The sequence below is a fragment of the Hordeum vulgare genome, chromosome 4H (assembly GCF_904849725.1).
Source record: "Hordeum vulgare subsp. vulgare chromosome 4H, MorexV3_pseudomolecules_assembly, whole genome shotgun sequence".
NCBI lineage: Eukaryota > Viridiplantae > Streptophyta > Magnoliopsida > Poales > Poaceae > Hordeum > Hordeum vulgare.
This window is the reverse complement of record NC_058521.1, coordinates 7675920-7693070: the sequence shown is the minus strand read 5'-3', so window position 1 is coordinate 7693070 and position 17151 is coordinate 7675920. Positions and strand designations below refer to the sequence as shown.

General features: G+C 43.9%; 2 protein-coding genes and 4 non-coding genes across 6 annotated transcripts; 4 read left to right on the top strand and 2 right to left on the bottom strand.

Moving 5' to 3' along the window:
- Positions 1-1944: 1944 nt before the first annotated feature.
- LOC123447056 lies at positions 1945-2824 on the bottom strand. Its single transcript, XM_045123619.1, has one exon. It carries the CDS (start codon positions 2424-2426, stop codon positions 1980-1982), a length of 447 nt encoding a protein of 148 aa, XP_044979554.1. The 5' UTR covers positions 2427-2824; the 3' UTR covers positions 1945-1979.
- A 3833-nt stretch (positions 2825-6657) lies between these two features.
- LOC123451647 lies at positions 6658-6747 on the top strand. Its single transcript, XR_006632475.1, has one exon. It is a non-coding gene; the product is annotated as a small nucleolar RNA snoR126 (small nucleolar RNA).
- A 114-nt stretch (positions 6748-6861) lies between these two features.
- Positions 6862-6951, top strand: LOC123451648. The gene has a single exon (XR_006632476.1). It is a non-coding gene; the product is annotated as a small nucleolar RNA snoR126 (small nucleolar RNA).
- Positions 6952-7346: 395 nt separating this feature from the next.
- On the top strand, positions 7347-7436 carry LOC123451649. Its single transcript, XR_006632477.1, has one exon. It is a non-coding gene; the product is annotated as a small nucleolar RNA snoR126 (small nucleolar RNA).
- A 304-nt stretch (positions 7437-7740) lies between these two features.
- On the top strand, positions 7741-7830 carry LOC123451650. The gene has a single exon (XR_006632478.1). It is a non-coding gene; the product is annotated as a small nucleolar RNA snoR126 (small nucleolar RNA).
- A 1460-nt stretch (positions 7831-9290) lies between these two features.
- Positions 9291-12132, bottom strand: LOC123447055 (growth-regulating factor 9-like). The gene is made up of 4 exons (XM_045123618.1): positions 11730-12132; positions 11118-11306; positions 10314-10632; positions 9291-10105 (listed from the first exon to the last, which is right to left on the bottom strand). Exons 1-4 carry the CDS (start codon positions 11899-11901, stop codon positions 9559-9561), a joined length of 1227 nt encoding a protein of 408 aa, XP_044979553.1. The 5' UTR covers positions 11902-12132; the 3' UTR covers positions 9291-9558.
- Between the last annotated feature and the right edge of the window lie 5019 nt (positions 12133-17151).

Sequence of the window (17151 nt, the reverse complement as noted above, 5' to 3'; positions counted from 1 at the left end):
GATGTATTATAAAACATTCAACCTATGTTTTAAAAATGACTATACATAAAAATACACTGTAAAATCATGTATTTTTCTAATTAGTTCCCATTTTTTTTGTAAGAACGCAAATAAAAAAAGATAGAATAAGCAACTTGAATGATGGACAAAAACTTTAAACTAACAAATAAAACAAAGTTAAAATAATAAGAATAAACAAACAAACAATGGAAATAAAAATAAGAATACTCTAACAAACAGCAAAAAAGAAAGAGAAATGACTAAAAAGAAACAAATCTTAATAAAGAAAATCAAAATATTAAAAGCAAACAACAGACTGGGCCGAAAAAATTGTAATATGCAATATGTATATGGGTATATATTGGGTTTTTTAGTGATTTCAGTTTGGACTACATATGGATGTATATAAACATATCTTAGAGTGTACATTCATTTATTGTGCTAGCCCCTATTGAAACCTTTAGAAATTATTATACTTAGGAACGGAGTAAGCATATAGCTTTTGCGGCATTTTTTGTGCAATAGGTGCTATATAGCGCACTCTCCCGGTGTATTAGCCCGGCAATTTTTTTTGTTCTTCTGCAGTTCAGTTTGTTTTCATTTAATTTCATGGTTCAACGTCCACAACTTAACGATCCAACTACGTCATTCCAATTCTTTTTTAGCTGTGGCAAGGTATGGATTTTTTGGTCTCGCATTCCAGTATATTTCCTAGTTGTTGGTGAACCAAATATAGAACATAGTGTCTTAGGATTAAAATATTTTTGCATACCTTCTAACTTCAACCAATATATTGCTGTTCTAATTATTTTGTAGTTTTTGTGCGATATGTATGTAATTCTAGTACATTTTCTTGAAGCTCGTGAAAAATATTACTATTATTTTTAGTAACTCATAACTGGATAAATATGTTGATAGTTTTTTAAAAACATTCCATAAATACTACTTTATGAAATACATGCCAGTCATACACATAAATGCTCATGTAAGTTAGATAAGGCAATGATGTAGGAGTATGTCAAATTAAATGTTCATCTGATTCCCTTTTTTTGCAAAACAATCTTCATGTAATTTCTACGTACTGAAATTGTTTCTAAAAAGCAATACTTCCAGTGCTGACAAAAGTTCGTTGCTCATGAAACCAAAGCTCATTCTCTTCAAAATTTAAGATAGTTTGTACCACCAAAAAGCCACCTCTTGGTTGGGTGTGTTAAGATTTGTGGTACATAACTATCTCCAACATGACTGAAATTTGATGTCCATATTTACACATCTATATGTGTGCATATCTCCGGTATAATTTATGGCATTCATAGAAAAGTTTTGCCACCAAAGTAGGGAAGTTGGTCACATGTTCATGGGTCCTCGCGAACTCGCCTTTTCTAGCTTAAATTCAAGGTCATGACACCGTTGTACTCCATTAGTTTCTAAATATAAGTCTTTTTAGAGATTGCACTACGGACTACATACGGACCAAAACGAGTGAATCCACCATCATAAAACTCTAAAAATACTTATATTTAAAAACAGAGGGAGTAAAAAATAATGTGAGTGAAATTAAAACTCCAAACTGCAGGACTCTGGTTTGTTTGGCAAAACTTCTCATTCACTAACGAACATGATCTGCACCATAGGATGACAACACATCAATATTGGTACAAAATCACACCCAAGAAACACATATTACAAAAAACCCAGGAATAGTCGTAACTTAATTATCACCCACTTCAGTTTTTTTTTCACCATCACCTTTTCTAGCTGAAATTCAAGGTCCTGATACCATTCCAAAAAACAACGTGAGTGAAGTTAAAACTCCAAACTCAAGGACTCTGATTTGTTTGGTACTTCTCATCCACTAGCAAAGATGATGTGAACCATGTGATGACAGGACATCAACATTGGTACAATATCAGGAAAAAAACATATTACAAAAAACCCCCAAAATAGTCGTAATAATCTAACAATTATTATCATTCACTTCAGTGGTTTCTAGCCAGCCTGACGACACTCTCCTCTGCAACCCCACAAGACCTCTTGCAAGAGAGGCCAAGCCCAAGAGCGAGCCTAAGGCCGGCCCACCCGAGCATCTTCTGGGCCTCGTGGTGCCCCCTGCCGGCCTTCCCGCCGCTGGCCGTGCAGGCGACGTAGGCCGCCAGGAACGGGTCCTCCTCCGGCCGGACGCCCCGTCTGCTGGACCTGCTCCCCACCGCTTTCACCGGCGGCGACAGGGACGGCGCTCCCGGCGGAGGCGGCACGCGCAGCTTGTGCGTCCGTCCCTCCGCCTTCTTGGTGCTATCCGGCGTACTCCTTCCGCCGGACGGCAGCTTCTTCTCCTCCTCGGCCGCCGGGCTCTCCTTGGACACCCCCGGCTCCTGCTCCCACGAGAAGGCCACCGCCCTGCACGGCGTAACAGCTCCCGGCTCCATGCCTATTCCCCTCCCCAGCTAGTAGAGATCAGTGGATCACGCTAGCTAGCTCCTTAGCAGTTAGCTCCCCGTAGAGTAGAAATAGAATCGGAGACGAAGAACATGGAGAGAGACGGCGTGGTCCGAGGAGGAGGAAGAAGAAGAGCCGAGGTGGTACCGCCGTGCATGCGAAGCGCGTGCTCGCGGCGGGCTCTTGGTTCGGTGGTAGGCGGGTACCACGTGGTGCTAGCTAGCTAGCTGCACATAGGCCGGCGAGGAAGGAGGCGGGTTCCCTGGAGGTTTTATAGCGGCCGGCACAGGCACAGGCACAGGCACAGGGTTTGTTCGGCAATGGTGATGTGACGGCCGGGGTCTCGATCAGGAAGGAGGGGTGGCGATGGCGATGGCCTTGGCCCGTTGGCCTGGCCGGCGTGTCCTTTTCCGCGTTCGGTTTCGCCTTTGTGGCGTGTGGGACGACGATGGAGATAGAGATAAGGATCGCCGGGCCCAAACAGAAACCGAAGAGAAACCTCATGCGCACGCACGCAGATCCACCGGCGGCTAACCTTGTACCGGCAATACGGTTGCAGATCGACGCTAGCACTATGGCAGCAGCAACGTACTGCCGCAGCACTCTACTCAGCTCTGCTCTCGTCAACGAGCAGGGAGCAGGCGGGTGTCGTCGCAGCTTGCGTGACAATGCTACCGGTTAATTATCAGGACCTTGGCGCTAGGTTACAGCGCAGGAGTCAAGGACGCAGACCACGACTTCCATGCGTGCCTGTACCTGTAGAAAATGTTGGGTTGGGACTGGGACCTGGGAGCTGCCGGCCAGAGAGCCGGGACAAATTAAGGGTTGTGATTTGTGTCATGGCCTCACGGGCGGGCCGACCTTTAGGTTGGAAGAGCGCCAGCGACGCCTATTCTAATCGTGATTCGGGGTAATGTGACTCGGACTTTTTGTAGGATCCAAACCTGTTTTTGTTTGTTTGGATAGAGGGAAGAACGGAAGGTGATGACCTTTCTTTGTAACGTACTATCTCCGTTTCATGATACAATGCGCTTGTGCTTTCCAAAACCTAGGTTTGATTATACATTTGATCGAAGAGACCGATTCTCACGGAAGCAAAAATTATACTCCCTCCATTTCATAATGTAAATTTTTGTTTCCGTCACAGTCGGCCTTGTTGATTAAATGTATGTTCAAACTTAGAGCGGGTAAATTACATTATGAAATGGAGGGAGTATGTAATGGCTTTTCAATAAGCATGTGTAACATACTTGTTGGGAAGAAGTCTGGGAGGCAGCCCAACTGGCATTTTATGAAAGTGACGACCCGTGCTAGAGGTCAATGTTGTTAGGAGTGGCATCTCAAGTTCTTGACGCCAATGTCATTATCTTTTTGGTTCTAGTCCTTATCAACATCAACCCTTTGGATTATAATGACTTCCGTAGGAATTCTATGAACGATTTGATTTCCTCTCAACATCCACCCTTAATTGACAATGTACGGACTGTGTGTTTGCGTGTCCTTTTGTTCATCGTGTATTGGTATACGTGTCCTCCTCTTGTATGCGAGTTGTGACATGTGTTCTCAAAAATGTGTCGGAGTACTCGCGCATGGGATCGGGAACATAAATAGTGAAAATGAACTAACAAAAGTAGATGACAAAAAAAAACTTAAAATCCAAATTAGTAATGCATCTCTCGTACTATTAAAAACAAAAAAACCTAGCTATGATTCGGTCCATTAGCACAACCAATACCAAATTTGTCTTCTTCTTCTTTGTTTCTCGAGGAGTCAAATGCATGTATGGTCCTTAAACTTGGTGGCGATGTCCACAATGGTCCTTAAAGTCACAAACTACTTCAATACGGTCCTAGAACTTGAGAATACCGCTTTAATACGGTCAACAAACTTGACAAACTGGTCTTGTGATACGTCTCACATATGTTTCGTGTATTGCATGATTTTTTAAACTGCCTCTGATTATATTTAATTGCAAGAAAACACCTAAAGTTAAATGTGTAATGTGGTTTTCACCTACCATTATGGGAAACAAAAAAAATCCCAATACAGAGGGTCAAACATAAGACCTCCAGGTCTTCTAGTGCGGTTTGCTTAGTACACACAAGCTGACCACCATGTAATGCTCTACTTGACCTAAATTATAGGGTTCTTGCGTTCCTCGTCAATCGTTTTTCTATATCTATATTTATTATATATGGCACTCCTATTGCACCACAGAAGTTTGTTTTAGTTTTTTCAAGTTCATGTTTTTATATTATTATTTTTCCATTTGGAAACATAAATGGAAGGAAAACCTAAGTGGGAAAATTTCATGTGTATTAATAACTGTAAATATCTTCTTGGAAAATGTTACACGTGTAATAAAAATTTACAAACGTCTTTAAAAAATGTTTGTTATGCATTAAAAAAATGGCCACAAGCACGGACAATTATTGTGTATTCCATTCTATACTTAAAATACTCAATTATTAAAAAAATGACAATGTTGTATTTTGAAAAGTGTTCAGTGTGTATTTAAAATTATTGTGTCATAATAGTAAATTCTAGAAACGTAATAAAAGCATGTTAAGTGTGGTTTTGGAAATGTAAGAATTATTTTAAGCAATATACTGTTAGTACATGTTGACCATTATTTGAATGCATGACGAACATTTTTCAAAAACACGTTTGCAATTTTTAATACACATGAAATAATTTTCAAAAACACTATTATAGTTTTTAGTACACATGAAACATTTCTAAAAATATGTTGATCTTTTTAAATGGACTAACACTTTGTTTAAGTTTTATGGCAAATTTACTTTGAAATTCAGAAAATAGATATATTGAAAAGAATAAAACAAACTTGTGCGGGCCTATAGTTACGCCATATACGAAATTACATAAAACATGCTCGAAGAGGTACATAGAAAAATAACCTCTAGCTCAACAATTTACGCGAAGCAACTGATGACCTGGTGGTTAGCTTGTGTGGACTAATTGACCGATAGTCTGTAGTTCTTTAGGTTCGATCCTCCATATAGCTATTGCTTTTTCTTTTTCCGTACCGACATGGGCAACCCATATTTCTGGCATTAGGCTTTTTGTAATTAAATAAATTATGAGATAGTTTTCTAAAGAAAAAAGTTGTGGAGTACAAGAAATGTACTTCCTTCTGTTCATATTATTTATCTTGAGTTTGTCTAGATATGGATGTATCTAGACATATTTAGTGTTAGAACATCCGTATCTAACAAATCCAAGACAAATATTTGGAACCGGAGGGAGTATGTGAAACGTATCATAAGACGGGTTTGTCAAGTTTAAGGACCGTATTAAAAGAGTATTCTCAAGTTCTGGGACCGTACTGAAGCAGTTTCTGAGTTTAAGGATCATTGTGGACATAGCCACCAAATTGAAGGACCATACATGCATTTTACTCGTTTCTCGAGCTAAATACTGATTTTGATCTTGAAATTATTATTTTTCGAAATTATTACGTGTTACTGTTAATTTTTCTCTCGTGCGCCCTGGTTTGTAACCTGGTCCGAGCTTTGGGGCCTCTAGGCTTCAAATGGGCTATAAAAACATTGTTGGGCTGAAGTTAGCTAACATCTCGGCCCAGTCCTTCCACAGGCCGTCGAAATAGTTTAGCGGCCGATTAGTGTTCCCAGTGCTCTAGTGTCAGACTCGCAGCTTCCCCAACTGAATCAGCAACTACCAGATCCACCAGATCTCCTGCTTGATTCGACCAGGGATACGCAAATTTCTACGAATTTTCGCCGGCCCTCTGCAATTTCTGTCAGCCCTGATCGTAGCCTCGTCGATCTCAGCGAATCGATTGTAATTTTTTTTTTCCGATTATTATGCACGCGCTCAATAGGGATGGCGTCCCGAGCCGCCGCGGTCCGGCGAATCGTCTTTGCGGCGGTTTCGATCTCTTTCTCCATGTTTTCTTCGCAATACCTCTATGATTTCACAGGTGTTGGGTCATTTAGACGAGCTGTAGCTTCCAGATGCGATGGCGCCATAGCTTTCTTCTTCCAGTTACCCTCAGATTAAGCTGCGATTCTGATGTAGTAGTTTATCGCTCTTTCATTTTGCTCTTTGATTAATCTCTGTATTTTATTTGGCACTTCATTTTTTTTAAGTGTGGTTATTTCTGCATTATACTGTTAGGCTTCTGCTGCATATATGATCTCGCCATCTTTTTTGTGATCCTTTCTCACAATTGTTCTTGTCTGGCTGTGATGACAACAAAATTACTTGTTCATACCTTAATTTTGGTTAAGGACCAAATCTGATGACTTCATTTGTGCGTGTCTGAGCCGGTGCACTTGTTTGTGTTGTGCAGTGCTGTTGTTAAGTTTGGTTCTCTTATAGTACCTTCTTATGCTGGTTCTTGTGTTTTAGGTGACAGTTTGGTATTAGAGTAACTAGTTTGTGTGGCTGTGATGACAACAAAATTACTTGTTCATACCTTAATTTCAGTTAAGGACCAAATCTGATGACTTTATTTGTGCGTGTCCGAGCCGGCGCACTTGTTTGTTTGTGCAGTGCAGTTGTTTAAGTTTGGTTATCTTATACCTTCTTATGTTGGTTTTTGTTCCTGTCTTTTAGGTGGCAATTCTGTATTAGAGGAACTAGTTTGTGTGGCTGTGATGACAACAAGATATATTTGTTCATAACCTAATTTCAGTTAAGGACTAAATCTGATGACCTTATTTGTGTGTGTCTGAGCGGGTGAACTTCTTTATTTGTGCAGTGCAGTTGTTTAAATTTGGTTCTCTTATACTCCCTCCATTCACAAATATAAGTTGTTTTGGAAATTTTAATATGCACTACATACAGACTGGAATGAGTGTACAAACACACTAAAACGTGTCTATATACATCTGATTCCGAATTAAAATTAGTGGAACTAGTTTGCCTGGCTGTGATGACAATAAGATTACTTCTTCATACCTTACTTTCAGTTAAGGACCAAATCTGATGAATTTATTTGTGCGTGTCTGAGCCGGCACACTTGTTTGTCTGTGCAGTTGTTTAAATGATTCTGTCATAACTTCTTAAGCTGATTTTCGTACCAGATTTTGTTTCTTGTAATTTAGGCAACAATTGTGTATTAGAGGACTAGTTTGTGTGGCTGTGATGACAAAAAGATTACTTCATACCTTATTTCAGTTAAGAACCAAAACTGATGATTTTATTTGTGCGTGAGTTGTTTATGTTTGATTTTGTCCTGCCTTCTTACATCCATTTTCTTCTCAATTTTTTGTTCCTGTGTTTTAGGTGACAATTGTGCATTAGAGGAACTAGTTTGCGTGGCTGTGATGACAACAGGTTTACTTCTTCATACCTTAATTTCAGTTAAGGACCAAAACTGATGACTTTATTTGTGCGTGTCTGAGCCGGCGCACTTGTTTGTGTGTACAATTGTTCAAGTTTCCTTCTCTCCTACTTTCTTAAGTTTATTTTTGTCTCAATTTTTGTTCTTGTATTTTAGGTGACAGATGTGAATTAGAGGAACTAGCATATTGATTTTGTATTCTCCAGTATATGTTGTGGTTTATGTAACATCACCAGTGATTATTCATGGGAGTTCAACAATTTTGGGAAGCCATTGCTTTTTCACTTGATAGCTATTGGCTTCAGTTTCTCCCATATTGATGCAACGCAAGATAGCCCTTGTTCCATGGATACGGTTGGACTTCGGGTTAGGCCTGCGTTCGACATATGCAAATATGCCTTTGTGCTTTGTAGTGTTCTGGCTCGGTTTTGTGTTTTTAAGTATGTAAACTCAGTTTCTTCAGTTGTGATGACAAAATTTTGTTTCTCGATACTGACTCTTGATTTATCCAAGGTCAAGTTTTGGTGAGAATTGCATGCCTGAGCGCATGCAGCCTTGTCTTTCTGTGTTTATTTTGTTAAAGGTCTTTTCTTATTTGCTTGCTAGTGTTCTTGTCGGGCTGTGATCACAGGAATATTCTGTTTCGCAGTGCTTCTCTGAGCCAATGCTGCTGCTTATTCTCCGCATGCTCCGTTGTGCATTTGTTTTTACTATTTAAGTTTTGGTTTTCTCAGGTCTTGTTTCTGATTAACTGGCTATTTAAAGCACTTATTTCAACCCTGCGTACTTCTTGGTTCTCATGCATTTGCAAATTAGATTTTGGATTTTCGTTTGTGATTGAGATCAAAATCGTTCCTATGATTGATATTTCACAACAAAACAATGGATTTTTCAGGAACTTGCTTCATAACAGGAAACTGGCAAAATCTAGTAACATCGGCCCAAGAGTGACTGCATGATCCTCCTGTATCGGTAGGTAGCCAGATACTGTTCTTATCTGCCTGATATCTTATTGATAAATATCTCTTTTGAAATATCCCTCACCATATCAATACTGTCATGAACATAGTCAATACAGGAGTATCAAATTTCAGGGCCGTAACCATGCCAGACATGGGTCCATTCTTTTGAACCATACCAGATATGACTTGTCCTCAGATGTATGATAGAAGTTTGAGAAATTGACTGTATGATTGTAGGAGTAATGTAGTATGGTTACTGGACTCATTCAACCCACAGTTCCGTTTCAAAAAAAATTCAACCCACAGTAAGCTGTTCAAGGCCAGATAACCAAATTGCTTTACATGTTTGTCAAGACGATTTGAATTGATATTCATCTGCTTGTTCTTTGATTACAATTTATGTTCTTATGAAGAGTTGCCGGTTCTGATCTTGGGCATTTTGATGATGTGGCTATGTTACTTGAGTAAGAATAAAAAATCTTCACTTATGATAGTAGTTTGACATTGAAATAACCATGCTGTTATGAGCTCAAATAATTCCAGAAATGTTCCTTGGATGGGTATGCAGAAATGAATCCTTATAGTTTACCTGTTAAGAGATGTAGCTAATAAGCTTGATACAAGGCAAGCCATAATATTTTAGGATACAGCCAAATTCCTAAACACTAAAGGTTGCAACTAGCTGAATATTAAAAAACAGAACATCGGAAATATGGAGGAAAAAACAATCATGCATGGGGCATGCATCTAAGCTACTTCATCCTGCTTGTATCAGCATTGTTCCCTTCCATGGTGAATTTTGCTATGTCTAGCTCTCCATTTACTGCAAACTCACATTTCATGTTCATCAAGACTCAGTAACCAACCATATGATCTTGATTCACACTTATTGGTCAAGTCATCAGTGTTCTTGGAGTTTGTTAGGATCTCACCTAAAGGCCCACCTTGAGGTATCTCCCAAGAGCTTGAGATGCAATCCTCCTGCACTTGCATCATGTTAGATGTAAGGCAGCTGATGCGTGGACCTTCTGTAGATGAATAGAAAGTTGGTGGCACTGAAGCATTGTTTTTCTGAGACTCGATCTTCTCATTCTTATGCATGCTGAAATCTTGAAGGACTGATTGAAGGCATCCGCGATCATGGGGCGTCGTGGACGAAATGTCCTTACTGCTCTGCTGGTTGCTTATTTCCCAAGGCTTCAATACTGTATTTGAGGAGATCGATTCACTATCGACTGCCGGGCTGAACTTATCTGGTTTGGTCTGTTGCTTCAGTTGAGAGAGCAGGGACAATGTGTGTTGTTGATTAGTAGAATTTATGAGTGGAGCGCTGTTGCCTTCTTCAGGGTTGTTTCCCCTGGCTTTGCTCACCATTGCCCTGCAAATGAGTACATGTGTTAGATCGAAATGACGACCTTGCTATGGAATTTAAATGTTTTTGCTTGTTTCTTTGCCTCCCAAACTATATGACACTTAATTGCATAATTTAGCAGTTGCGTTTTTTTCAGTTACTCCATATCTGTGAAATACTCGAATTTTTTTCAGTTCTGATCCATACAAGAAACTAAGATTCAATGTATACAAACCTGTTTAAACTGTCTGTCCAATAGCTGACACTCCCTGGCTTCAGTTCCTCACTAGCTTTTGATTTCTTACAGCCACCCTGTGAGACAGCGGATGATAATGGGCCAGCAGCAGGTGCCTCTTTCGCATTCTTCCTTGTTTGGTTTTCCACAGGCTTTCTTGAACGATGGCGGTTCCTATTGATGTGCCGCTCACAATACTTGTGCTCGGCCATCGCCTCCTTCGAGCACCGCCATTTTTTGCCGTCGGTTCGACGGCATCTTCCAGGTTCCGGGTCAGAATCTGCATTGGTGAACCCTTGATAGGCGGGCCTCCAAGTCACTGCATTACAGGGAAGCATGTCAGGCTCTGCTTGCATTTATAGTTTCATATCCAAGTACTTAGTAGATGGTATTAAGGTTGTGCTCCATACATATGTTAACTTGTTTGGTGACTAAATCCAAATAGATAACTGAGACATCATACATGCAGCACTCTTGCAATGTTCACTGATATATTCATATCTGCAACTCCACTGGCATACATGTACATATGCTGACCTGTTACCTAAGACAGCTATATGAAGCATCCAATGACATGTATGTACTGATATTTTCGATCTACAAATTTCTGTCCATGGAGATAATGTGAAAACGAAATAAATATGTAGGGCTTTGCTGGCATGCCTTTATATATCACGTGCAGGACAGTACTTTTTCTCACATTCCTATCCAGACAGTTCTTTTACCACATCAGTGTATATATAGAAATATTACCTCGATCAAGGAATGAGATGCGAGGAGTAGATGTTTTGGCAGGATGCTTACTTCTGTCGGAGGAGGATCTGAAGCTCTTGCTGATGGAGATGAGCAGGCTGGAAGGTATGGGGGTCTTTGCATTGAGATACTTGTATATGAGGGCCTGGTGCTCCAGCTCCATCCACTGTGAAGGAGTGAAGGGCATCTTGCTCCTGGCCAGCAGCAGCCTCTGCTCATTTGACCTCCCAAAATCCATACCTAGATACAAAAAAAAAGAACCATCCAGTATGAGCAAATGCTCAAAGAAGCAGCAGCAGCCTTATCTTGAATGAAAATATCCATGCCTGGTTATTTATTTCCTACTTATTATTGCAGGCGCCGAGTCAAGACAAAAGTGTAAAAAAAAAGCAGTGGTAAAAAGAAGCGATGGAATGGAGCAGCCTTGGCTGAGCAGCAGTAGTAAAAAGGCCAGCGAATGGGTAGATTTATTTACATGTGAGCAAATCCCCATGGCCATAGCTACCTGCTTTTGACCCTTTTATTTTTTTATTTTTGAGCAGGGGAACAGTCGGACGCCAGAGCACTGCCCATCTATCATGGCTCGCAGAGATGGATGCAGAGAGCGGATCGAGCCAAGATGACAGATGCGAAAGACGCGGGACGAGGGAGTCCAAGAAAGACCTGTTGATGGCGGAGGAGCGGCGGCGGCCTTGGAGAAGCTGAGCATCTTCTGCTGGTCGAGGAAGGGGGAGGGGTAGGGGTAGGGGCCGGCGGTGGCCTGTGCGAAGCCGCCGGATCTCTGGGCGTCCTTGGGGGCCGGCGGCGTGAAGCCCAGCACCTGCCCGAGCTCCATGGCGGCGGCGGAGAGCTCACGAAGCGTCCGGGAAGGAGGGGGCGGCGGGCATTGCTGCCGGAGCTGGAGCTGGAGCTGGAGGCAGTGTGTGTGTGTGTGTGGTTGGAGTGGGGTGAGGCAGAGGCAGGGAGTGTGTGTGTGGGTGTTTGGGGGACTGGACTGGAGTAGGGGTGGTGGGCCTTAAATAGCAATGGCCTGTCTTTTCACTGGGCCCTTTTGCTTTGGATTTGCTTTTGCCCTCGTTTTGGGTTCCTCCTTTGTTTATTTATTTACTGTTGGTGTTTTTTTTGGTGAGTGAGTGAGGCTCGATGATGCTTTTGGTGGCCGGTGACAGTGAGTGATGAGTGGTGGTAATGGCCTCTTTGGTGGGGGCATGCGTGCGGCGGTAGTGTACGTGCGATGGTGATCCATGTTGATGGCCCCCGGCTCTTGTCTCTGTGGCTTGGCTTGGAAGTACAGTTTCTTCTTCGCAAGCATTTTGTGTCTGTGTGTGTGCACTTTCAAAAAAATAAATAAATTATGTGTGTGTGAAAAAATGATGGTATCCGGTTCCCGGTGACCCCCGCGTCGCCCTCCTCTTGCGACTCGGGGGGGGGGGGGATCCTCGATCCGCCGCCGTCCCACTTCCTCCCTCCCCTCGTCGTCACATGAGGGGTTCACCCCGCGAAGCCCGGAAGGAAGTGGGGATGGCGGCGGCGGGGCGTTTTCCTGGTCTGCGGCGGCTCCCGGAGGCATAACCTCGGACGTTGGTTGATGGCTGGATCTCTAGCTGGTTATAGCTGAGGCCGGTGGTGGATGTGCAGTGTTGGGGCTAGGGGCCGCGTCTCCTCTCGTATGGGCGTAACGAAGGTTGCGTGCGGGAGAGCTAGATCTGGCATGTTCCAAGCCGATGGCGGGTTCGGCACATGTGGCTCCAGAGGGGCCTCCTCGTTGGGCCAGCCGTGTCCCAGGCGGGGGCTTTGCGTGGCCTCGGACGGGGAGGCAACAACCGGTTGCAAGCGGGCGGGCCAGATCTCGTCACGTCCTGGCTGCATTGGGTGCCTGGGTCGCCTTAGGAGCGGCTGGAGGTGCGGGTGCAAGACGTGTTGGAGTGTAGCAACATGTGATGGTGTGTGGTCTATTGGTGGTGGTGCGACGTTGGGCGTAGATTCTCTGAAAGAAAGTATTGTTCAATGCAGGTGATGGCAACATTTGCGAATGTCGTTTTCCTTCTGGAAGGCATCGTCGACGAGATTTGTCACCCTTTTGTCATTTCGGATCCATTCTTCGGGTGAAAACCAAGATCCGCGTCGTCGGATTGGCAATGAGGCAGCCTTACTTCGTTGGAAGCATTGTTTTGGAGAGATTCTTGATCGACGCATCCCGGTTGGTAGTGGTGGCGTAGTCTGCGTTGCCATGTCCATTCGTGGCTTGCCGTTGTACGGTGGTGGTGGGAAGCAGAAGCTCGATGACATGCGGGAGCATTGGACAAGTCGACAAACCTGGTTGACGAAGGTGCTGTGTTGTTTTGTTCCAGCGAAGTCAAAGTCGACGGGTCGTGTGTGGAACAGGTGATGTACGATGCCAATATAGTGGGGCTACGGTGTGCTCTAGTCTTTCATGTTTAGTTTTCCCGACATCCTGGTCTGTCTTGCGATGTTGTAAACCTAGTATAGCGAGGTGTGGTTGCATTTTGTGTAGGTTTTCATCCAGTTTTCCTTCAACAAACCCAACCGTTTCCTTCAATAATGCTCTCTTGCTATTTAAAAAAAAATGATAGTGATACTACTACTTGTTTCAATATATATATATATATATATATATATATATATATATATATATATATATATATATACTTTTGAGAAAGTATCGTTCTATTTTCTGTTAGCTATATCAGAGCCCGGACGCTTCAAATCCGTCTCAAACATCCGGACGGACAGCCCGGTTACTGTCTATTCACAAAAATGCGTATGTAATGGACCTCGAATGCATGGCTGTCGAGGTGATGGCCCGTGGCCCTGACCTCCGGCTTGCAAGTACAGTGTCGATGTTACACTCCACTGGTTTCTTGGCAACATTTGCGTGTGTGGAAAAATGGTGGTGGTGATGGTACTTGTTCCGATATTATTTGTAAAAAGTTGAGCTGGGTGTACCGCTAGTAGCATCCACGAGAGACAGCTAGCCTTTTTTATGGCAATTTAGTTGGGGAACTGTGGCTGTTAGCCGGACGAAGCAAGCTATAGCTAGCTAGCAAATCCATAACTGCATGGCGGTACCGGCACGTACAGTACGAGCACAATGAATTTCGTTTGCAAGTACGTGGCCGCAATTACTCGCACCCCCCCTACCCCCCCCCCCCCCCCCCCCCCCTTACCCCCCTTGTATGCTTGCAAGTGAATGAATGTCTCCCCCGCCCGCCAAACAGATTACGCGGCACGGCTGGTCGCTCGCTCGCTTTCAAATCGTAAAATGAAGGACGGCGACGCCTGCTCTGCCTAGCTAGCCACGCCCTGTGCTTTCAAATCGTTAGTACGTACGTGCACGTACGTGGGTGATAATACGGAAGACGGTGAGCATTTTACTATCACTATACGTTTCAAGAAAAAGGTGACAAGGCAGAGGAGACGAGAGAGGTGTGCTATGCTATGCATGTAGATGTATGCGTGCATGGGCACGCAAAGCGCCGCGGCTGCGTGCGGTGCGGCGGCGAGCTTTGGCGGTGCGGCTGCGGCGGCGTGGCGGCAGAGGGCAGGGCAGGAGGGCCCCCGCCACCCCGTCGCGTCGCGTCGCGTCACCCGTTGCCGCTGCTGCTGCCTGCGCGGTCACGAGGTTGAGGTGACGCTTTTCATGGGGAGCCCGCCCCTCATTCATTGCAGATTCGCCCGCCGCTCCCCCCCCCTCCCTCCCTCCCTTGGCCTCGCCCGTGCGTCTCCACGCCGGCGGCGACGACGACGGCGGCGGCGGCGGCACGTGCGCGGCCTTGATGAACCACTCACGGCGTTGCGCTGCCGATGCTTTGGCCCGTCTTGTATACCATGGAGGATCACGTAGTAGCCGCGTGTGTATGTGCGCGTGTGTGTATGTACGCACGTACGTACGTACGGCGACGCGTGTGGATGCATGTCTCTTGCGGGCGGGCATCATGTGAGCTGAGGCGGTCAGGTCTGGTGTGGTGTGGGTCCCCGGCGCGGGTGGCTTTGTTGGGAGCTTTGTCCTTTGTAATAACCGCAGCAACACCGAGTGCGCTTGGGCGGTTCCCGATTTATGTGACACCGTGGGAGGGGGAGGGAGGAGGGATGTGACCATTACGGTATCTCGCAGCGCGGCTCATTTATTGCCAAACAAGTTTGAAGCAGGCCCGCCGGGTAGTAGTAGTAGCTAGCTTTGGATCTCCTCTCCTCTCCTCTCCTGATCGTCCTGAGTCCTGACACACGGGGGCACGGGCGGGCCCGACCCTCTAGCCAACAGCGTCGTCCGAGCTGAAAAGAAATGGAGAAAGACAAGCGGCGTGGCCAAGTAATCACCCAAGGCTTTGTTCGTTTAGCCCGACCACCGCCGGGATCTGGCCCAAACCCCGCCGATCCGCGCGGGTTTCTGCCCGGCCGGGGTCGGATCCCGGTCTCACTTATACTCCCTCCTTTTCGGTTTGCAAGGTTCATCTTAATTTTTTTTTTATTATTATATTAGATTGATTTTGAGTTTAATTAAGTTAAGTGCTTTGAGTCGCATGCCATATTTAATTTATAGAGATAAGAGAAAGGAAATTAATGGCTATGCATTCATCTTTTTCTACATGCATCATGCAAGTCCAATGAAAGAGAGGATGCTATATTTATTGACTCGGAAATTGAATATGTGAGAAATATTTCATTGACTAGTTAAAACTAGTGTCATCCACTCACAATTCATCTTGATTAATGAGATTTTAGATTTGAGCCCTATAAACCTGAAAGGAGGGAGTAACAGTCTTCGGTTAGACCCGGCCTGGATTAATCCCTACCAAACCCCGTGGAAACCGCAGGGAAATGACCCACATGTCCAATCCCGTGGAAGCAAACCCCGTCTCTCTCTCTCTCCCCCAAATGATTTCACTCGCTCCGACTCCCTTTCTCGATTCAGAGAAGGCGGTGGCGTCCTTCCCCCTTCCCCTTCCCCTCCATCTCCTTGTCCAACCGGCGCCCACTCGCAGCGGCGCGAGCTGCGTGGTGATCTGGAGCAGCCGTGATGCGAGCTGTGGCGGCACGAACAACCCACTATCGACGTCACTCTCTCCATACGGTGAGCTTGTAAGCTGTTAGTCCTCTTCTTGATTCCCCCCTCACCCCTTAGTTCCGAGGGTTCATGGATTCTTGATCTGAGGAAAATGATGATAAAGAATGATTCTTACTTCAATGCTGATGTGCTTTTGAATTGTCTTGTTGATTGTTGTGTTACCTATTGTATTTGTGGATGTATCTCAAAGCACTAATTTGGACTTTATTTCCACTTTCTCCGTGGATCAGATCTCATGCTGTCTGTGAATCCCCTGGCACCAATTGTTGGAAGAGACAGAGACAAGTTTGTATAGTTTGACAATGATCCGAAGAGGTAAACTTATTAGATACGTTATTATGTACGTCAAGACAGTAGAACATGAAGGCACGCATTGTCGCACCGTCTATCGTGTCAATAGAGCACTGCAAAATTTTTAGTACAGTTGAACGACATGAATATATACAATTGACATGGTTTGGATTACACTTCTTGGTCAAAGTTAGTTTTGGATATAAGTTTGCGTAAAAAATATAGAAAATATTGCATAAATCATTCCCCATACATTTGGGTTTGAGTTGAGATAAAAAAAAAGAGTACATATTATTATGTATATATCCTGCAACTAGATTATACTTTGTTATGTTAATAGCCGGGCCACCTAGATAAAAAGAGCCATTTTTACGCTAACAAGGAGAAAAGGTTGGTTACCCTTACATTATTTCAACTTCTAGTTTACTTTCTTTCATCTCACTCGTTGTGGATCAATGGTTCTTTCTTTTATGTGAGAAGTCCATGACATGCCTCTTAGTTCTTACCATGTTTACTTGTGTCGATGTCTAAATTGTTTATTGTATTTATACCTCTGATGTACTGCTAGCAATCTTTGGTGCCTTATTTATGCAGGAATGAAGAGTTCATGTGTAGTGGTCATGTTTGTGGAGGAATTCATGACCAGCATCACCAACACTGAATGGACACGATCCGTCTGGCCTAGCAAATCTTTGGCTAGGAACCACT